The 23,497-nt window shown below is 36.2% G+C and overlaps 1 protein-coding gene across 1 annotated transcript in view; it reads right to left on the reverse strand.

Moving 5' to 3' along the window:
• Positions 1-15,358: 15,358 nt before the first annotated feature.
• CSRNP3 (cysteine and serine rich nuclear protein 3) overlaps positions 15,359-23,497 on the reverse strand; it is a 101,148-nt gene continuing 93,009 nt past the window's right edge. Inside the window, exons 5-6 of the mRNA XM_082055728.1 lie at positions 17,984-18,280; positions 15,359-16,513 (exon numbers count right to left, since the gene is read on the reverse strand). Coding sequence (XP_081911854.1) covers positions 15,470-16,513; positions 17,984-18,280 — 1,341 coding nt within the window. The 3' untranslated portion in view covers positions 15,359-15,469. The remainder of the gene's footprint in view (positions 16,514-17,983; positions 18,281-23,497) is intronic.

The following is a 23,497-nucleotide window of genomic DNA, read 5'->3' on the forward strand; positions in this document are numbered from 1 at the left end:
AATTGCACTTTAATAAGGTAAACTCTGTTTCATAATAAAATTTTATATTTTGATTTGGACAAGACTCAATTGGTTTATGCAAATTATGGAAGTTTGAAAATAACCTTACATTTGCATGTGTTATGATACAGGAGGAAAATGGCTATGAAATTAAAATAATAAACGTCTAGGAAGGGAAGGAAATGGCAGAATAAAGACAAGGAAAAGGCCTACTGTTGTCTAGAAGTGCCAGTGATGTTATTAAGCAGGGATGGGAAATATCACAGGTAAAAAGGTATTTAGACTTTGCAGTTTGTTGAAAGAATTGTGCTGAACATCTGCAATATCTATTCAAATGGAAGAAAATAGGAGGTGTAATAGTAACCAGCTTAATAATGAGCTATTTAATGATCTGAATCTCAAGAAAGGTGCACATAACAGCACAAAGTTGAGCAATAAGTTCAGACCTAGAAAAATGCAGCTAGTACTAGTATTTTAGGAAATGCTTAGTATTTCCTTTCAGTACTGCACTTATAAGAAGAGGGAGATTAAGGAAAGTCATGGCTGCCAAAAGGAAAGAAAATTCAGATTTTTGAAGTGAAGACAAAGGAAAGTATTTGGCTGCATGATCACATATAAAGCTGAGAATAAGTTTCAATTGGTGAGTATTAAAGGTTTAATAGGACAAAATATATTAAGTTTGTCCTTTTATCCTGGTATTAGCATTTATCTGTGTGATAATTATTAATTTATCTATAGAGTCTGGCAGATGGATGGATGGATGGATGATGTGGACTTTTTTTTCTCTAATGTGGGGAGGCAGCTGTCTCCGGTCACTTTAACAGTATCTGACTAACACGTTCAGCTTCTGAAGAAAAGCAAGAAATCATATCACTAGTTCTAAGTCATCTAAAAGACAGGTGAAAATAAGCAAGACCAGCAAGAATTTGTCAGTAGCACTAACTTAAGCTAATTTCTTTTTCTGGCTTGATATTCATGCCTTTGAGTCATGTCTTGGCTTTTGTAAGGCTTTTGGTGACACCTGTGAGTATGAAGTTAAACCCGTATGACTTAAAATAATTTGTTACAGTATGGACATAACTTGTTGAAAAGACAGTACTGGGAAGGGTTATTAATGCTACTGTGGAAAGCAGAGGGCTGTATTGAATGGTATTGCACCAAAATTTGCTGTGCCCTGTGATAAATATTTCCATAATTCAGTAATGGAATACAAAATATTCTTGTTACTTTCACAGATCGAATGAGTATCGGAAAGGCAACAAATGCTCTTGACAAACTGGATGAGTTGAGGAAAAAACAGGATGCAAGTCAATGAGAAAATTGTTCAGCAAATACAAATAGAAGATGGGAGATTACCTAGAGAGCAGCTATGCCATGTTGACTCACTCGTATGAAATGGAAACCAGGTGCTCAAGGAACCTGTTCTAGAAGACAAGGTATTTAGCATAACTGTTTAAAAGGACTTGAGTTCTTTTAGTTCCCAGTTTGTGTTATACAGCAAATGCATTAGATTTTTTCTAATACCACTAAAGGGTGATTTCTTCATGCAACCTCTTTCTCTTAAAAATTTGTCAGATTGGAATTTGCATATATGAAGCATCGTTTATCTACTCATTACCAGTTTTTCTTTTTAGAGGTAACCTTCAACACTTGCATAGAATTTAAACTGCAAGGAAACATGGATTCTCTTGCACTTGCAGGGAGGAATCTCTTAATGAGCAGGAGTTCAGTGCTAGAGGAGATCCACTCTGTCCTTTTTGTTTTTCTAGTTGGTAATCTAAGATTATATTATAGCAGATGTAGCAATATATGCACTTGTCACTCTGTTTTCTCTGAAGAATCAGTATAGCAGGGCACCTAGTTATTATATTTTGTGTTCAGTTCTAGCTGTGGAAGGGGAAAATTTATCCTGTGATTTAAAATTGTCTTTAATAGTTTGCTTTTATTTTTGGGGACTTCTTTTCTGGCCTAACATAGGTCAATAGTCCAAAATCCATAAGACACTTGCACATAGGCTTTTTAACCATTGCTACTATTGCAAATAGTCTTAATATTTTTTTTTTTAAAATATGTTTACTCTCTGTTCTTTAAACTATGAGTGACATTTTAGTCTGTGTTTTTGCAGTAATTAGTACAATAGCAATTCAGTCTTATTTGGACTCCCTAGTACCTGCCAGAAAAAAGGGAAGGTCTATAAACACAGGAAGATGTTAAGTGACTTCTTTTGTTCTATTCTGTTTGAAGATCTGAAATTAACTTCTGTTTGTATGCTGAGTATCACACTTCCAAATATGCACGTATATGTGTGTGTATATATAAATATATAGGTATCACACAATTTTAGAAGAGCAATCACATATCTATACATATGATCGGGGGGTTAAAAATATTTTTTAAAACATTGATTACATAGTTTTTAAAAAATTCCTTTTTCAAAAGTAGCAATAAAGCAGCAGTAAGAAAAATTGCAAGCAGTTCAAGTATTAGTTATTGTGCATCTTCTCTGTGCTTTTCTAGCATCAGTCTTCAAATTTTCCTGAAAAGTAAACTATTTTGCAGGGTTTTTTTAGAGGGTAGAAGCAGATGTTCTCATTTGCATAATTTATTCTACCAGCATGTTTCTCTTGAGTAATTATTGTACATTCTACTATGCAGTACTAACTTTTCTGTACTTTGTGGTTTGCTGTATACATTTCTTTAAATATATTGAATTACTCTGACAGAGAAATACATGAAATTGAAGGAACTTGTGGGAACACTTTCCTTGTAAAGAATAATCTCCCACATTTTGGGAATTAACCTTATATAATCTTATGTATCTGATCAAGATTATAACATTATATTGAGATTTAGGGGCATTGTTTTCAGTGGCTGAGTTGCCAGAACTGTAGCCAGTCCTTTGAGCTTTTTGTGCACAGATCTCCTTTAGAATTGTACTTTCTAGAAAATGTTCCAAGGATGTGACATGTAATCTTTCCTTTTCTGTATTTTAATGTACCTCCTGAATTCTTCAAGTAGGGATTTAATTGCTAAAATATACAGTCCAAAAGTGCAGTTGTGTCAATAGTGTAATAATAGTTTAATACTACGATATTAAAAAAAAAAAAAAAAAAAATTAAAAAGCTTTGCTGCATGACAAACATTAACTTTTCACTTTAGGTTGCCCTCTTAAAAGGTTTTGAAAAGTATATTTTTCAAGTTAAATTTACAATATCTGATTCTGTCCTATGTACTATAAAGTCAAGCTAACATTTCCATTCTGTAAAGGGCAGCAGTAATAACGTTAGCATGTCTTGTGCAGTTTCTTCACAGTCTGAGGAAGAAATTAATAGAAGATTATAATTTTTAAAGGAAGAGAAAATCTTTCAAAAGTAAAGCATTAGCAAGGGATTGGAAGCCAGAAGAGGAAAAGAAAATCGGAATAGGAAGGGGCTAAATGGATGGGGGAAAAACTATATTGGAAATACCGCTTTCTAGACTGGGTGCCATTCATTTTTTGGTGGGCATGGATGCAAAGATTGAAAACTGTAGAGCATTCCATCTAGAGACTAAGATTACACACTGGTGTTCCCAGGCTCAGAAAACAGAAGTAAAATCTCCTAAAAAGTGGATGTCATGTCCATTCTGGGTTGGTGAATTTCAAAAGGATCCTCTCAGTCTTTCAGGTAGAACTCATTGAAGTATAAACAACAGGGTGACTGGAGAACGGTCTCCATTAAATGAGTGTGATAGGCTGATTCAGCACAATTCAAAAGCAGTGACACAAACTACTACTAGTAGTATGTCATTACTGTTAGACTGCTCCAATGTGTGTTGAGAGGGAAGAGAATCAAGTGGTTACTCTTTTGAATGTGACTATCCCACTAGCTTTTTATTCCTCCCTCCTGCTAGTCCCTTTAACCTCCCAGCTTTTAAGTGGACATCACTGTTTCTGCCTTCTTCTCTTTACCATGAGCAATCTTAATCATCCACCTATTTCAGGGCAAAACCAAGCCACTGCTATAACCAGGTTGGTTTTCATGCTGGCTTATGTCAGTTTAAATGCTAAGATAACCTGATTTTTAGATTCTCAATATCTTGTTTTCTCCTTTACTCTGTTTAGGAACTCAGCCAGTATGTTGGTGCCACTGGACATATGCATAATTTCAAAGGCTTAAGTAAGTGCATTGTTTTTGCAAAAATAGGAGCCTATGGAAGGTAAGACAGCCAGACATGATTTGGCAGCTGTAGGTTAATACATATGTAACAGTCTGAGGCTTTTTTGGCTTGTTAGAATTTACATTCTCAGGATATTGCTTTTCTGACTGTTTTTCATAAAATTTCTGCTGGAAAATACCCATTTCTTTTTTCTTTTTTTTTTTTTTTTTTCTTAACTGGACTCAATCAGGCATCTGCTCTGTTTCCGGTGCCCCAGGATTCCTTGACCTGATTTTTGCATTTGGTGGGGGTCTGGATCCTTTCCTGAAGTCGTGAAAGGTACCAAGACCTCAGTGTCCCTATTTAGCATAATTACAGTGGGATTGCTCTGCAGATCCTAAAAATCTTATCTATCTTCTAATAAACATATATGGTGAATTAGCAAGAAACGCTGCTTTCTACTGATGTTTCACTGAATGTTCTCTAAAGCCAGTACAATCTCCATAAAAATGCTTAACAAATCATTATTCTTTCTCTCTCATTTTTCATGACCAACTCTAGCTATCATGTAGAGATAAGACTAAACATTTCACAGCTTCCTAATCAGTCATGATCATTGTATTTTTTTCAAGTCTACAGAATGGAATACTTTATGTACTAAGTTATAATTTTGTGTACCTAATAATCCTAGACTCTAAAGACAGCCAAAGGTAAATCCTGTCTTGCCAGTAATGTCTTAAATATAGTGGATAAAGTTAGTAGATGTTGAACTTCCAGGAAGGAATATCTGAAGCTTGGGTTCATGAAGGAGAAGTACATATGGTAGTGTCTGGTGTGAGAAGGGAATGCCTGCAGTAATATTAAGGACTGTGTGACTAAAAGGATAACAGCAAAGAGAAGAGAATTTGTCCAGGAAAGAGGACAAGTGGAAAAAAAACTCAGGTCCTGAAGTAGCGAACTGTCCTCCTTGGTCTTCTGTTACCACCCATTCCATTTCTCTTATTTTCTTAGTTTTTTGGTAGCTTTTGTTTTTTGTTTTTTGTTTTGTTTTTGGCTCAAAGTAAGCAGAAAGGTGGAAGTCTCCAGCAATCTGAAATGCAGTATAAGAGACATACAACCTAGTGTGTAGTATCAACCAGTAGTACGCTTGGTAATTTCTTGGCAACTCAGTTGCAGAAAGAATTATCTACTCAGGTGAATTTGTGGTTGGTGAAACTTAGCAGTGCTACAGCTATATGTAGTCAAATTTCCATCCGGGTTCAGTCAGTATGACTGAAGCCTGAAACCCCTGCAACTAGCACCTAAGTGCTGGGGAATGTGTAGATGGAGAAACATTTCAACATTTTTAATGCTGGATTTTATATCTGAAAACCAACTAAAAATATCTTTAAGTGCCTCATTACCTACAGCTCTTCTAGATATCATTAATGTTCAAATAAATGGCATGCTGAAAAATCAGAGTTGGTTGCAGGGTGTTCTCTGGCTCTTTTATTGCCTTGTTTTAAATTTAAAGCACTTACAGCAATTATATTATGCTCCCTTTCCCCCTGTCACCCTTCCCTCATCAAGGGAGGGGAAAAATACTATTACATATACAGTATGTAAAAATTCCTAGTCTATGTAAACTACTGAAGCTTACCAGAAAAGCACTATCAGTGTTAACCTCCATCTGGCCATGCTTTCTTACATATACAGGAAGGTGATCACAACTGCTGAGGAAGACTTGTTTTCAGGCAAGGGCAGCTCAGCCTTACTGCCAGCAGGACAAAGCAGATCCTAAATATTCTTGGACTCCAGGGCCTGTGGCTCTGGGCCACTCCCACCCATGGACAAGAGGCCCCACTGCAGTGGGACTTGACCAGCTCACCATACCTGAGGATTTTGTGTCATCACTGAGTTACACTAGTGTGAGTAGAGCATTATGTAAGTACTATTCATAGCTTAATTTATAACTGAACGTTAGTGTTGTCGTCTTACTTCTGAGCTGACACTGTGATGCCTTGAATTAGAAGAACACTAGTGTTGAAAGTTGATTTACGAAATTTTTTGTGACAATATGGCTTATCAAGTTCTATAGCAGCACGTTGTTCATAGTAATGCAAAAACCAGTCTGACAGCAGACACTCATCTATTCCATTCTGTGTAACACCTAACAAAAACATAATCTAGAGAACACCACCTGATATTTATCAGTTTCTGTAATAAAAATTATTTAAGACTTAAGGACACTTAAGGACAATTTGCCTTTTATAAATTTACAGCTCAATTTTAATAAGTATCAGAATAAAAAGATGGCAGGGAACTGTGATTGTTAATTATTTTCATAATGAAGCAATGTTGATCAGCAGTTTTCAAAATAATTAAGCAGTTGTCCTGAAATTTAACGGTACGCTTTATATGCCATTGTAGCCACTGAAATGATTTGTTGTGTGACATTACTGCAAACTGTCCACCAGAGAGAGCTCTTGCAATTTTTTTTTCCAATGGCTGTTGAAAACCATTCTTTCATTAACTTAGAACTACAATTATTAAATTCACCATGATAGATGTACATTAATTGTGTAGTTTATTCAATTGGCCAAATAAAAGTGTAGGCAGTAGTATAATTAAAGGGCAAATGGACATACCTAACAAGGCATTTCTGTTCATTTCTTACATATTTATATGCTGATTAAATTAAAGAAAAAAAAAAAGGAATGTCTAGTAACTGCATAGTAGAAATAAGATGCACAGTGCACTGGCAGCCATGAGGTAACGTAGAAACCTGTTTTACTTCATTGCAAACAAATGGACAATATTGTACAATATATAATAAAAATACAGCCGATACAAGTGCCACTAATTAACAAAGAAACTAATGGTAAGACTTAAAAATGCTCATTTTTGTAATATATATACACTGCAGTAATAAGCCACAATAGATACATCAAATTCCATGTCATTCATAATAAATACTGAAAATATAAATACAGAAGAATACAGTAAATTTGAATAAATTATTACAACATAAGGTCTAGGTTAAGTTCTGTTGAATATTATTGTAGCTTATATTACCCTTTGGCATCTTTGATGTTACAAGTTGTTTAAAAAAAGAAAGGAAATTAAGGAAATGTGTAGTTCATGAAGCTTAAAATTATTTCCATGTACAAATTTTAAGATGAACTTTCCTTTGCTTCTTCAAACAGTTTAAAAGCAACAGTCAAACTAAATATGATGCTTTACTGTTGAGATCTCCACAATTTTAGTATGCAAGATCATCTGTAATGGAAAATTATGTTAAGTACTTAACATAATTATTTTCCTCAAAAATTAGTAAGGTTAAAAGTAATGCACAAATTTAAAACAAATGTCTGCAATTACACCACAATTTTACGAGCTCCATTTGAATGGATTACATGTCTGAAAGACCATCAACTTAAGTGCTTTTGAATCCATGCCGTGGTGTATTATTTACCACTTGCCAACAAAAACTTCAAAAGCAATTTTATATTCTTATGGGGAAATATATATATATATATATATATATGTACACAGAGATGAACCTTCTAAAAGATGGCTGGACTAGACAGTCTAAATGTTACATAGCTTGTTAAAACAAGGAAAACACTTTAAACATAAATAAATGTAGTAAGTGTTGATTTTGTGGTTTTTTTACAAAATTGCTATCTATTAGCTGTAGATGGAAGCAAACAAAAATAACCAATTGCCATGTTTTATGCTAACAGGCATTAACCAGTACATTTGTATTAATAATTTTATTTGTAAAAGGTTATTACACCAGAATGCAATTTAACTAAAAATATCAACTTTACTAAGACAATATTACAGGCAGAGGCTCTTAGGAATGGATTTGTAATCTACAGATTTTGACTATTTTTGCACTGTTAAATGTCTAGCACTTATTTTACATCAAACACTTTTTTAACATGTTTCACAAACTACACTTCAGACGTATTTCCATAGAAGTGCCTACGACCAGTCAATTAAAAAGGGCCCAGTTGTTAAGCATTGTTTACATGGGCATTGTTCTGTGAGAACTGAAGTGGTGGTATTTGTGTGAAATGGTTTGAAAAAAACCAGCCTGCTTGTTTCTGGTTTTAAGAGAACCAGCACATGATGATGGAATCTTTTCAAGAGGTGAAAGCTCCTTCTCAATCTGTGTATCAGAGGCTCACAAATGGATGGCTGATTCTTTGCAGTGTTCCCCCAGCAGCCCAGCAAGATTGACCTTCACCCATAATCCAACCCAAAAGTTCATTCCTAAGAACGTCTTTAAAGAGATTATGATGGAGAAAACTAGAAGAATTAGCTGCCATAATGTCTTATTTGAAAATCCCAAGCTAAAATGCTAATAAAAAGGATGCCTATTTCTTGCTTCCTTTTAGTGTCTCTTGTTATGCGAGAAACACTTTATATTACATGTGCCTGGAAGCAGAGTTAACAACTAAAATGGTATTGCAGTTGACACAGGCAAAGAAAAAAGACGGTAGCATTGTTTCTAGGGTGTTGCTTTGCTTTGTAGTTTTTACCCCATGCTTTTGGATAAGTCTTTTATTGTTAGAACAGTGGTGTTAATTTGTATCTTCCACCATTTTTCCTGTTGAGAAAAGCTAAACCAGTCTTCATGGCTTGTTGAAAAGTGCACAGTTAGAGAAGTGCACATCAGGCAAACTTTTTTTGACTTGGTTCTATTTGACATTAATTGATAAAATGGCTTAGTAAAACAAAAGTGTCATTGCTAAGAACCAAATTAAAATAATTCAGTAAATAAATAAAGTTTATCTCCTGACTTTTTTTTGTACTATCATCTTCTCAGCTGAGAAGTAGAAATACAGAGCATCATGGATATGACATCAGTCAGCGGGACCTTGTGTTGTGCGTATCATCCTAACCATAAGGACTATACAGCAGTAGAGCAGTATACATTTTAACTTTTCCTTTGTAAGATCTAATTCCCTTCCCTCTTATAAAAGGGTGTTTTAATGTACTATTTATTACCTATGTTAGAAAAAAATATTTTAAAAAATCTAACAGTAGTTTGAAGGAAACTTTTTGTTCCCCTAGGTGATGGTTTTCTGCTTCTCCTTGTCTTGGATTTTCATCCTGTGCTAGGCTGTGCTGTATCAAGACTGACACACTGCCTGTGGATCTACATCCCTCAGAGGACAAGGATTCCTATCACATCTCTGCAGCCCATGGGGTAGGTTTGCTTGTGTGTATGGGAAGGGAGAGTCTATAGCCCCCCTGGGGACATTCCCTCGGGACTCTCATATTTAGAACCCAGGGGGGGACTATTTTTCACCACAGTTCCAATCTACACGCTAATGTTAAGTGAAAAATAAAATGAACCCTTTCAGCAAAATAAAGATAGCTAGCACAGAGGATACTAGAGTTGCCCTCGTGCTCAATTTTAATGAAAAGTCTTACTGTACAACAGGCCTTTCCCAGACTCTTAAGATGGAGGGTGGAAGGAAGAAAAAAGAAAAGACTAAGGCTGCAAGACAGATGTTTTATGAATTGGATGTTCTTATAAAAAGTAAAATTCTTGGTATCAGCTACTATGGTAGCAGAAAGTCCTCAAGGATGTTATAACTTTCCTCCTTAAGTGAAAACAATACTCTGGCACACTTATTAGCAGCAAAATTAAAAGCTGCCTCTGATTTAGGAGTGGGAAGAGACAGTCAACAGGAAGCACTTATGAAGAACTCAAGCATGTTCACTCCAACATCTTTACAGCTAAATAGCACTTGTTCATCACTCCACGATGTTCGTGCTTTGGATTTCATACTTCTTGGAGAAAGTGGACAATTAATAATTTGCATATGGACAGCAATTACAGAGAACAGCAAAATTAAGGAATATTTTAAACAAATTTGGAAACATTGAAAAGGCAAGTGTTGACATGTCTCATACCAAGGGACACGTTAATGAAGTAGACTCTGTTTTGAAAATAACAGTAGCTTTCTACCATTTTAAAAAAATAGTAATCAGTTTTAATATTTTAGAAATAAATTCTATAGAATATATTCTCTGAGTTAATTCTAGGTTTTCTAAGTATTTTACATCAAATGTTCTGTGTCTGTAATAAAGTAGATGACAGAATTACTCTTTAGCCCCAGTGGGAAAACGTAGCACCCCTAAACACTTAAGGATTTCCCATGTGATCCTCTTTTGTCCCTGTTCCTGGCTGCCTCAGGCAATGAAACAACTGGCACAATAAACATGAGTTTCTACAACTCATGAGCTGTAGTACTGGAGTTTCTTATTTAGGAAAGGCCTTTTAAACAGTATCATGGGTCTCTCTTGCTTGAGTTCTGAGTAAGGGCACCTGCTTTGCCATAGGAGCAGCCTGCACAAGGAGTTTCAACTGAGAGAATTCAGCTGGCAAAAGAAGACAACATGCAGGGGAATAAGATTGCCTCTTGCTGCCAAGTATTGTGTCGCAGGAAAACTACAATCTTGCTGCTCAACTGTTAAGCACTCGACAGGTAAATGTTGTATATTCAACACAGCTTTTGTTCTAATTTTCAGTATGAAAGTTATTGTTAAACTTTTGCTCATTAATCCAGTCCATGAAAAGGAGAGCTTGCTTTTGCGGTGTTTATGTTAGTGACAAAATTTCTATTCACTTCTGAGCTGGACTGGGCTTTATTGAAAAGTGATGTAGTTTGCAGTACAAAATTTAGTTATATTCGAAAAAAAAGAGGAAAAAAAAAAAAAAAAGTTATTTTGCGTGTTCTGTAGAATTATTTTGTAATGACAATATCTCCAAGTATCTTACAAACCAGAGTCTAGAGAATGGAAGTGACACAGCAGGACAAAGGCAAAGCAACAGACCCCAGGTCTCCGCTGTCTCCAAGCCCAGTACTCTCTATGCAGCGAATCACATTTCTATCAGAGAGTCAGGAACCACTGAAATATTAAAAAAAAAACAAAAAACCATAATACATGTTCTTGTTTGCATACAAATGTATGTGCACAATCCTTAACACACTAGCTGGTTTTTGTGACTATGTCCTCTGGATTGTGAGGCACAGAATGCTACATGATCAGTTTGTTAGCACGTTTCCTGAAATACAACACCCAGGTAAGATGAGAAACTGGACCTGGGTCACTTAGCAATCCAGTGAGTAACACAAGCATGAACACTACCTGCCATTTCTGCAGAACTTAGACAAAAGGCAGGATCGCATTGTTAATTGACTCTGCTGACGGATTGGTGAGCCCGCCGAACCATTTGATAGCAAGTGATGGTTACTATGACAGTGTAATCAATGGCCTTAATATACGTCAACTCAAATTATGATTTACTAGCAGGAACTTTACAAATCCAGAACTTTCTGACCTAAATGGTGTAGAGCTCATCAAAGAGTTGGGTTTTTTTTCCAAGAAAAGGAAAGAAATATTAGAAACTTATTACTGACCAGCTTTTAATCTTTTAAAGGATAATCCCGTGGGAATGAGTTATACCTCTTAGGAAATAATAGCAATTGCTGCAATTTTTGCCAAAAAAGTTAAAATTTTATGTCTAATCTCAAGTTAAAACTTTATATTTAAACTTTAACAGAATTTTCTCCAAGAGAGGCAAAGTTCATATTATAGGCAAAATGGCATCCAATTTAGGTGCTGTTCTAGGGACCTTCTGTGTCAAAAGGGAAATGTTTTTGTTACTACTCACTTTTCTGAACTACACATAGCATAATCATAAACTAACTACCAATTTATTACTTGGCTTTTTAGGAGTGTGATTATCAGTAGCCAGCTATTCTTGCGAAATAAAGCTGATACAGCTACCAGTAAACATTTCCGCGAATGATATACTGTGTCGATACAGAAGCAGATACTGCTGTTTAATAACATAATACTTTTAGCCTGTGGAAATAAGCTTACCCAAAATGAAAGGACTGGTTTTCAACATGAATATTAACCAACTGGGAAATGGGACACTTTGTGTTATAATATATACTAGCCCAGAAAATAACATTAAAACATTTTCCATCCTGTGATTTATTTTCCTTATATGAAAAGTACTTTTTTTCTTCTAATAAAAAACATGGAAGTCTAATCAAGGGGTGGGAATCTTGACTCTTAGTGATTTCAGAGGTTTTTTTCCCCACTCTGGTCAACATACAAATGCTAGAAAGGCCTTAGCTTTGTTTTTGCTGGTGTGGAATTGTTTGGGCAACAGGTTTAGCCTATAGTGAAAAAAGAGGTTTCTGGTTTTGTTTTTTTTTTTTCTGCAGTATGAGTTTATCTCTGTTGGAAGGCTTGTTGATACTGTTAGTATAACTACCAGGAAATCTCAGTGAATTATAAACAGACTTGACTTTGTAACTTGTTGCAAGAACTAAACAAGATTGGTATACTTTGTATCCTGAGATCAAATCTTGACCACAAAATCCCAAACGGGCTCAAAAGAAAGGTATTACTATCTGCATTATCACCAGCTAGTTAGTTATGTTTATTCAACATAATCTTTATTCTGCATATTTTACTATGTGACTCCCAGGAATTAGCTATTTTAAGCAAGGGAAAATATTGTTGCCTAAGTTTTTTATATAGTCACTGCTGTCTCTACCCTATTACTGCTTGTTATCCTGTGCTGCAAGCTTTAGAGAATTTATTAATAGCTATGTTCACCCCCGATGCCCCAATGGCATGGAACATCATATACATCTAAGTATTCAGAAATTTATGCAGATGCTAATGTTAAGGAGGTCTGGGGTCTGAAGCCTGTGCCAATGAAAACATTAAATAACCATCATCTCAGTATTATGAAGCCAGCTGAGATGTATTTTATAGAGTTAATCACTTACTGTGCTTGCTAATATTATTAAAGATATTTTTCATGTGAAAGCGCAGGGGCCAAGAAAATAATTTCTTATTGCTCAGTAAGGAGGTGATTAATGAAACAAAATATTTCATTTAATTTTCCCCTGAGAGAAATAACCTGGTAAAGTTTGCATGATCCTCCAGTAGCCAACAACACCCTCTGAGGTTAAAAAGCTGCTACTGATTCACAGCTCCTGTCCCAGCTCAGGTAGAAGGGATTTGTGCTTTTGGTGCTGGTGCTGAGTGAGTGCCAGATTTCAGCTCACTGCTAATGCAAGATGCTTGTATACACAGAGACTTGTTACACTTGCCCATGTCTTGAATAGAATAATATTATTCTTAGATGCAGAACTTTTTTATGAATGAATATATTTCTTTTTGAAAATAAAGATGGGTATTTGCTATACGGAACTGGAGAATACGTGTGCTTACCTGGCTACTCAGCCTTTAGGGAAAGAGACGAGAGTGTTCTGTGACCAAGAGGAGCAGAAGCAAAGGAACTGCTGTGCCAGGTAACCAACACCACTGCATTTTCCCAGGAGATGGAACATGTTGCAAGTGCAGAATCCAGTCCCTAGAGAACTGGACTTTTCAATGCAGTTCATATAAAACACGTAGGAATTCTTATGGAAACAAGTAAATTAAAAAAAAAACAAAACAAAACAAACACCTTTCCAGCTACTACATGGAGTAAAAACATTTTGCTAATTTAGCATAAAAATGAGAAATCACTTTGCCCAGATTTCATATAAAAACAATTAAGTTGGCGCTTTTTTCCAAGCATATTTTAAATAGGGCAGTTTTTCTATTGGAGTACTGTACATGTTTTAAAGAGCTTCTAACCAGAAGAGTCACTGTTAGAGAGCTAAAATTCATGCTGTGTTTACATACATGCTGTTAACCATCTAGATTTGACACAGATAAAAACTAAGATGCTGATTCTTATTTTGTCAAACAAGACAGGTCTACATTTCAACCCAATTGATGTATAATAAATAAAATTTCAATACTAGAAGACCAGAAATGTTAAAATAGCTTTTGAAATAAAAATAAGGAGTGCAGAATCATCAGTGTAGAGAAAAGCAGGCTCCTATACCTCCTTTTCTAGATAAAAGCAAGGTTGGCTAATCAATTAAAGGTTGAGATACAGCCAGTATTTTAATTCCCCTTTCATTAAAAAAACAACGGCGTATAAAGTAACAGATATCCACATGTGCTATTTTGCTTGCAAACTTTAGCAGATATAGAATTTCTGAAGCTGTGTTTTCTCACTGAATCTGCTCATTCCTCATTAGACCAAATGCCTCTGCAAATTTGAGATCCGGTCAGAAGTCCACAAAAGCCAGTCTCGTATTTCATAAAAACTGCTAAATATTTAGGAAATCTAGACACTTCCATGTTTTTCTCCATGCTTCATTTAAACTTTGATCAGCAAGACTCTGCTTTTATAAATTACCTACTGACATTGATAAACTGGCTTGGAAAACACATACAGGTTTTGTTACAAGGAATTTTAAGATCTTACATACACCTCAGAGTCTGGAGCTATGGCATTTCTCCAAAATAATTCACAGTTTCCGCAGTTAATCCATTACTGCAAAATGGCACTAAAGTGCATAAGTATCTGAATGTTTGTTGGGCTAAAAAAGGTGCTGTGCAAGCTTAAGCTACTGCTTTGCTATTATACACAAGATCATTTTTCTTTGGGGAGGGGATACTAGTTCTCGAATGCCACTGATTTTAATTTTAATGGAGGATTGTCTACCTTTTACCTTTCTAGAAGATTTAAACGCCCCCTTTCTGACTCTTCTGGTTGTCAAGAACAGTAAAAGAGAAAATAGTACATTCTAAAAATTTCAAGATAATTTACCAGAAATGGTATTTTTTTTTTTTTTAAGGAAAAAAAGGAAAAATACATGGTACTCCAGCTGAAATGTGGACATGCGCTTTGTAACTAACTATGGATCTTCTGCTCAAATGAACATGCTGTTCATTTTTATCAAAACATGAGTACTAAACTACCATGAATAAAATACATACAGTACAGAACAATTAAAACTTTTTTGTACAGCAGTTACTTTTACATTAAACTTACCATCTTTTCAGGTATGTTGAAAATTAGGACTCTAAACATGATAATTTCAAAGTATCATTTTTAACAACCTTGCACAGGCCCGACAATCAAAAACACAAAGCTTTGATTCAGATAGCTTGGCAGGTTTCACATACTTTGATAGGTAGGCTACTTTGAAATATGTTGGGTGTGGTTTTTTTACTTACGTGTTTTATTTTTATCAAAAGATAGTTTGATTATTTTTATTTAAATCTTTACATGAGCTGTTTTTGTGCAATACCACTGCCAGTGTAGCTTGAGAAAACAACATGTCTGGAACATTGACTATAGTCCAAGTGTTGCCTAGCTCTTAAAAAAGTAAGATTCTAGGAAATCCAATGTGAGTGCATTTTAATACAGAAAGTCAGTCCTAGAATAATTTTAATATTAAACAGGTACCGTTTCTACCACTGGTGATTTGATGCACTCTTCGTGCAGTCTGCTCTTTTCTGGGAGGTTTAGTGAATTCTCAGCAGGGTGCTCTTGTACACAACTGTTGCCATTCAAAGCTGAAACAAAGCCATCTGGAGCAGGACCTTTCAAGTATGAGTGGAATTCCACTTGAGGGTGACTTGGCCTGTGCTCAGGGTATAAACTGTTACATGGAGCACTGCTCTCTCCTTCAGAAGATGAGCAGCAAACAATCACTGAGGGGTTTGCAGAAGGATAATGAGGGCTGCTAAAAGTTTCCTCTGATTGCCGTGTGTAGTCAACAAACTGTTCGGAAGTCATGTTGTAAGGCACCAGAGAAAGACTACTGTTCTTGACAGCATCCCTTTCTGAGTAAGTCTCACCGACCTGGTTAGCAGTGCCAGCAACATGGTTCTCTATTTGGTAATACAGATTTGAAGAGTTAGTATAGTACGAGGCATTTTTAGAATGGTTTTCATGCACAGCAGTTCCATCAGAGTAGCAAAGGACAGAAGGAAGAGGCACCATATCAGCATGGGAGCCCATACTTTCTACAAAATCATCTGCTTTTTCTTCCTCATCATCTTCCTCCTCATCTTCCTCTTCCTCTTCATCATCATCTGATTCACTAGGGGCTAAACTCTGTGTGCTAGAATCTGTAACTCCACTACAAAAGCTACTCCCATCTTCCTCTTCCTCCTCTTCCCCTGGGCAGTCCAAGTCCTCAGCTGCCTGAGGATGCATAACCGCAGCCGGAGGTTCGGTTTCAATCTCAAAATTTTCTGCAATTGAATATTCAACTGGATGGGGTCCTGGGCTCATAGAACTACTGTGTGCGCTTATCTCACTGTGGCAGCCGTTTAGTGCCGGAACTTGCTGCTCTCTGTTTTTCTCCAATTCAAGTTTCATTATTGTGTGCAAAAAGTGAGTCCGTACACGGATAGGATTAAATTCAATTCTACCTGCCGTATTGCTACACCCTTCTTTAGTGCAACCGCATGGAAAAGACATACGATCCACCTTTTAAAAAAAAGAATACAAATTAATGATACGTAGCATAAGCCCGGTGATAGGACAGAACCTAGACAGCCTAGAGAAATACATCAGCGAAACAGGATTCACTGTGAGAACTACTTGTAAGAATAGTCGAAGCTAACAGTCACTTGGAAGGTTAGCCCTGGAATTCAGCACTTATGACAGGAACAGTAGGGGACCCATACATGCAACAACGCCGCAGAGTAGGAAAAACATGATTCTGTTCCATACGTGAAAACATTATACAGTGGAACAAAAAACAAGTAGTTTTTCTATTGATGGATCTGCTACAGATTTACTTCATGTTGTGCTCAAATCCAGGCCAAAAGCATTACCAGACTCTTAAAATTCGGTTGACATCATGGAAACTATAAACCTATTGAAACAAAATGAATTATATATAAAAACCTCTATAAGGTCACCAATGGGGACACCTGACTGCAGCAAGTAGGAATAAAACCTCAAGTACAATTAAAAAGATATTTCAGTGAATTGTAGACGCAACATTTTGCACTCAAAACACTGGGGGCTGAACTTATTTATCTAATAATAGCCATCTTAAATTTCTAAAAATGTGACTGAATCCACAAAATGGAGAGTTTGATCAGGTAGTTTAAGGTCTATGATTTTCATCTACACTATAATACCTAAACATAAAATATGATGCAGAGGAGAACCATGTAATACAATCTAGTACGTCTTTCCCACATGTGAAGATGAAAGCAGGAACAGCAAAGAGAATATATTATTTCAAAAAGCAGAGAAAGTTTAGCTTGGATTTAAGAGATAGTGAAAAATGCATTCAGGAAGAAATCAACTGAGCTGCATAACAGCGACTCGGGAGAATTAGTGGAAACATCTTTTAGGGAATATTTTGGGATTTTACAGGTGTACACAGGACACTATGTAAATGTACAGTGCAAACTACCTCTTCAGTCTGCAGAGGAAAAAACTACCTGCTATATTAGCAGATGTATTTTTTGTGGCCTGCATGCGTGCATTTTAAGTATCATGCATTTTAAATTATGGACGGTGCCACAGAGTTTCATCTATTGTTTCTCATTGAATTTGGATTGTACTTCACATTTGGACAGTATGTGAATTGTCTCTAAAATAAAAGGAAATATCCCCACTGAAATCTGCAGGCTACAGATTCTTCTGTTGTCTGCTTCTACATAAAGGCCAAAGAGTAATATGAGGAGTTGACTATTTGAACAAAAGAACAAAAAATACCCAATCATAAAATAAACATATATTTTTGAGGAGATTGGTTGTATTGCACACTTTGTACTCTTAAATCTTGGCCTTAAAAAACTGTTTTGAGATCCGCAAGTGTTATGGATTAATAATTAACTTCTAGTAGTTATAACTTTAACAACAAAGTACACGTGCATGCACACCCCACCTCCCCATCCCCCTGGATAGGTAAATAACAACAATAATACAGACGTTTACCTGACATTTTATGCCTGCAAGACTGCAAGTGCAAGTTTCTGGATCACAGAACACACGGCAGTCACAGCCACAATCCTCTCTGGACAGGCGGATGGCCCGCAGCTCATGTTTTTCTTCCACATCAATCTTCTTCACTCCAGAAGCTCGCAGCAATGCCCTTCGCTTTTTTGTCGGCAGGGGTTGTAGAAAAAAGTACTCATCTACTTCAGTGTTGTCTAGATCAATATCATCATCGGAAATGTCATCCAGTGTCAGGGTGTTGGCTTCTTCGGATTCCACTGTACCATTCTTTGTCATCTGTTGCACAGAACAATTAACTAAGTCCTTAAACTATACTCACACATATGTATGTGCCATAGATGTAAATATGTGTAATACATTATAAATGTGGAAAGCTATATGTAAAAATGCTGCATGGCTGCCACGAAGTTCCAGAACGTGATTACAGATGGGGTGAAAAGGCAGTTCTTTCACATTTAACGTGAATTAAATACACTTTTTTAGTTTCATATTTGTCATGAAGCTAATTTTTTCCTAAGTTTCTAATTTCTTATTTGTTCTTACATTCTTTATCACTTGTCATTGTTTGCTAGGTCTTGTGTCTTTCTAAAATTCTAGCCTTTTCTGTATTGTTTCCTAAGATAATTTTTGAGGCCTTAATTTATTCTAGTTCTTGTCTCTAGGCTCTTTGAAATTCAATATCCCTTTTGAGATAGTAATTATACTACCAACATTGTTTCAGATTACAATGCACCACAGATTTGTAAAATGGTAACGTCTATGTACTATTTGCTATCCTGTTCCTCTTTAGCCTGACAAGTTTGTTTGATGTTTGTACAGCTGAGGTCACAAAGCAATATTTCCATGTCATCATTTGAGAAGATGCCTGTATTTGCTTTTTGAGTTGACAATTTTAAGCTTGGAAGTCACTTAATTTTCCCCTTTTCTACCTACATTGCTTCATGTTTATTTGCAAGGCATTTCCCAGCACTGAGGCATACAGTTCTTCCTAGCCCTCTTTGGTCCCAAAAATAGCCCATTTATCTTTGTGTTGTCATATACTTAAGTACTTCACTAACCAGCTCAGATTACTCCTGGGTAGTTACTGAATCAATACTCTTAGTAAAAAGGAAATAAGTTGTTAACCTCTTCTGGAGGATCTTGAGAGAAGATTCTTGCTCCTTTCCTAAGGATATGAATTTTTGAGCCTCTGTAGATACAAGTATTCTGGCACTGTTATTATTACCTATGTACAGTCTAGCTCCCACAGCCTTCAAAAATTGTTTCAAAATTAAACGGCCATGAGCATCAACCTCAAACACCCAGTGTCACTTTCATAAGATAGCACACTTCTGTGCCATACTCAGGCAACTCATCTCATATACAAAGGGGTGTATATATTCAAGGAGAAAAGAAAAAAAAAATTACTGCACTGAAGGAAGGTTAATTTTCCCATCCATGGTAGAGCTCGCCAGTTATATCTGCCAGTTCTTCTACAGATAAAATTGCTTAAGAATCAAAAGAATGTCCATTGTTAAAACACAGTTCAGAAAGATGATGACATTTGCTACAAACAATATATTTTCTCAATCTCAAATTATGCAGATTGAGCATTGTACTACATAGCAAATGTGAAGCACATGGAGTTATATGATTTATTTTGTGATATAATAAATTATTTTTCTTTTATTATTGTTCTATGAAATAATTCTGCTTAAAATGGAAAAATAAAAACAGATTCCCAGTGTTCACCCTGCTCTGTGTAATGTTCTCAATTGATGGGGTTGCTGACTTACACTAACCAAGCACCTGGTCTCACACTTCTGTGAAAAAAAACCCATGGTGCAACTAGGTGATAATTATACACCAGTGAAGTCTGAAGTTGCATTTGCGTTAACAGTTGCATTAACATCACCATGACCTCAGAAAAATAGCCCCCAGTGAATGGAATTCAAATGTTTCTTACCTATAGCCAAATTCTTTATCTGTTTTGCCTTATTTACTTGCAGAATATTTCAACTTGGCCTGTTCGCCCAAATACATTTTTAGACACCAGTTTTAAATACAGATAAATTACTGAAGTCATAACTATCATTGCCTGGTTTTCGTGCATTTCAATGTTTAGACATTTAACAATTATCACTGTAAAGGTAACTCTTCATTTTTCTGCTACTAAATCCTGCCATGCCTATCTAGCTATGTTTCTTATATGTAATAAAGCAGTTCTGAATCTTACCCATTCCACTATTTCTTCTTTTATTATATTCCCAGCTGCTTCATTTTTCCTTTTAAATTAACAGTTTGTCTTTTCCACAATCGTTTGGATTCTAACTGTCATTTATGGCATTACTGAATTACGCGATGGTGAACTCCTGCTGATTACTCTTTTTGTAATTGTGCAGTTTTGTGTTTATAACAACTGTGTAAGGCAATCAAAGAAAATAAAATCCTCACTTTTACAGCCATGTTAAAAGTGATACTCTTCCCTGTGAAAAAGAAGAGCCTCAGTGTCATGAGTAGTAGTCCTTACATATGGTGTATGTGTACACGTTACACTGCTCAAAGAAAAATTCTCCTGAGATCAGTACGTCTCTTCTTAGCAATTCAGCACCATATTTAGTTCATGCAGATGCACTCTGTCACTTCCACAACTCTGCTCTGTATTCTCAGTCTTTCTCTGCAACTGCACCCTTTGCAGTTTAGTGCCTTCATTTTATTTCATGTTTCAGTTTACTTACCATGTCTGTTATCCCTATAACATTCAAATCCCTTTACGTTAATATACTCCTAGCTCTTTCTTTATCTTAAATGCAAGCATTTTCAAAATGTCCTCTCAAACTTCCTTCAGATTGCTTTCTTATTCTGTTTCCTATGCTTCATTTCACTCTACAGTGGCTAGGAAAAGAGGGGGTAATAGTTCCCTAATCAGTTCTGCCTGGCCCTGGGGCAAAGGAGAGATTACTTACGCTGGGTATTTCAATGTATTAGTTCAGTAAGGTAGGAGAGACAACATTTGAAGTCATCAATTTTCTGTATAATCTACAGAGAGAGACAGGTATATCCACGGACTAATTAAACACATCTTGAATTAGCTGTCTGAAGCTAGTGGGAGGGAATACTCTACTGTACATACAACTCCACCTGAATGTTCAAATCCAGGATGGATTTTTTTTTTTTTAATGTAATAGGTGAATGACCTACCTAAGAATTCTGAATGCTCTAGTTTTAAATACACGAGGCTCAAATGGCTCCTTAAGCACTGTTACTCAATTGCCTGTCAGAATTTAAATTTGAAACTGGGGAAGGGGAAGAATACTAATCCCTGCTTCTGTAACTATTTTAGCATTTTATTCAGTTAGTATTTAATAAAAACAATGTTTCAGGGCTCTTACCCATGAGGTGAATGCTGTAACTGCTCAGCTTACAAAGTCAACTATAGCACCATACCAAACCTGTCATGCATTTCTGCTCCTCCTGCAAATCTTAACAGCTTTGCCACACAGCGGCAGAGCACTAAGGAATGGAATCCGTCCCGTGCTGAACACCGTACGCATCCAGCAGGCTGTGAAGTCACAGGCCTGGGCATCCAGCAGGATTAGACAGCAGTCTGCCATTCCAAAGCACCTTAGTTCCTGACTCCTTTGCTGGGTGACCTCCTTGTTGTCTCGTGTGCTTTTTTCCTCAATTTTGTTACGCAAAGAACAAATGAATTAATTAAATGAATGATCTGAACATTTCTTAGCGTAGCTGGGTAACTACAGAGGGAAGAAGATTATCAAGAACCATCAAATCCATTTTCTAATACAGAACTTCTGAAGACCTAACCACAATTTCTTAGTATTTGAATGGAAACGTTGGAGCCAGCTTACCAGCCTCAGAACATGTCAGTAAACTATTCCCACATCAACTGCTGAGAATCAGTGAAGAAAGAATCCCACCAGTGCTGAATTAAGTGTAGGGGAAAGGACTTTTCTATTTGGTAAAAGGAAACAATTAAAATTAGGACAGAGGGAGGAATGCGAAACAAGCTTTCCTTATTCACTGAATGCTTATGAAGAGATTTTGCAGTAACTTAATAGTCAAAGGAAAGATTATCACCCACTCAAAAAAGTGTTTGGGGAGACAGAAGAATGTGTTGTATTTGGAAGAGGAGCAGATACTAGAGTCTATGTCCCAAAAAAAAAGAGTGGCCTGGAGTTAAGTTAATGTAGAAAGGAGATCCATCCCAGCCAAGAGGAGAATTATGAAAGCACAAGGAGCCAAGCTCTACTCTATACAGATGAAAGCAAAAAAGCCTCATCCAGTCTTTAGTACTAAACAGGATCTGTGATTTTCCTTTATTTACTTTCTAGCTATAAAAAGGAAAAGTGAAATATTTGCATGCCTTACTATTCTTTACTCACTCCACTGGGGATTCGTCTCTTTGAGCTGATTCCTGGAAGTCAGCCAAGGGGTCTACACAGAGTCATTGGTTACAGTGACACAGCTCAGTTTGCACTTGATGCTCTGAAGATCCTGCGATGCGAAATGTTCAGAGGTGTAGTCTCTCTCTAGTGATAAGTCACTAACACACTTCGGTTTCCAACCTGTCCAAATATCTGTCTTTAATTTGCCTTTGCCCTGAGTGGTTTTATGTTTGTTTTCATTATGACAGTTCAAATTTTATCAACTATTTAAGAATATATTTAGCTATTCAAATAAAAAACAATTAGGAGACTGAAAAAAGTAATTACAACAGTAAAGGTCATACACAGTTCTTCAGGAGTTCAGACATGGAACTTGTGAAGATAGTTCTATCTATGGGAATAAGCTAAAGGCATTTCTTCAACTTGGAGGGTGCCAGTTTACTCTGGACAACTGTGGTAGTATCTGAAACAGAGATATAATATCACAAGAGAAGGGGCTATGGAGCACAGCAGTTTGGTTACAATTCTAAAAACTGTGCACTTTTATTTACTAGATTCATCTGAAAAGAAGCCCAAAATACATATAACACAAGCTATTATACAGGAAGTGTTTCAACCACTATTAAAAACAGAACAGAAATTTTGCCAACAGTTTTAAAGCGGCAGAAGGGCCACTTCCAAGAACACAATCCCCTCCTCTGTTCTCCTCTACTAAATAAACAGTTTCTTTCCCCTCCTATGCTATATTTAAAAATACAGCTTCAAAACCATAGCCAAGATTTGTTCTGACTAGTTAAAGTGATACAGCTGGTTAATTTGTCTGACACATTTCTTCTTTAACACAGATATCCTTTGGTGAAACATTAAAGGCACACAATCATGTAAATCAGCACACTGAAAAAGGAAAACATGTTTAGTATTACTGTTCTTTTTTGCTAAAGTTGCTCAAGTTGGTCAAGAAAATAAGCTGTTTCACTTCCTGTACTTAGGATGTTACCATGCCCTTGTCTAACAGGGCACTGTGCAAGGGCTCAGGAGACTCATTCTCTTCCTGGCACATCCAAACTTCTCCTGGACACCCTGGTAAGAGCAACTTCCACAACTCTCG

The sequence above is a fragment of the Streptopelia decaocto genome (genome assembly GCF_964273445.1).
Source record: "Streptopelia decaocto genome assembly, chromosome: 6".
Classification (NCBI taxonomy): Eukaryota; Metazoa; Chordata; class Aves; order Columbiformes; family Columbidae; genus Streptopelia; species Streptopelia decaocto.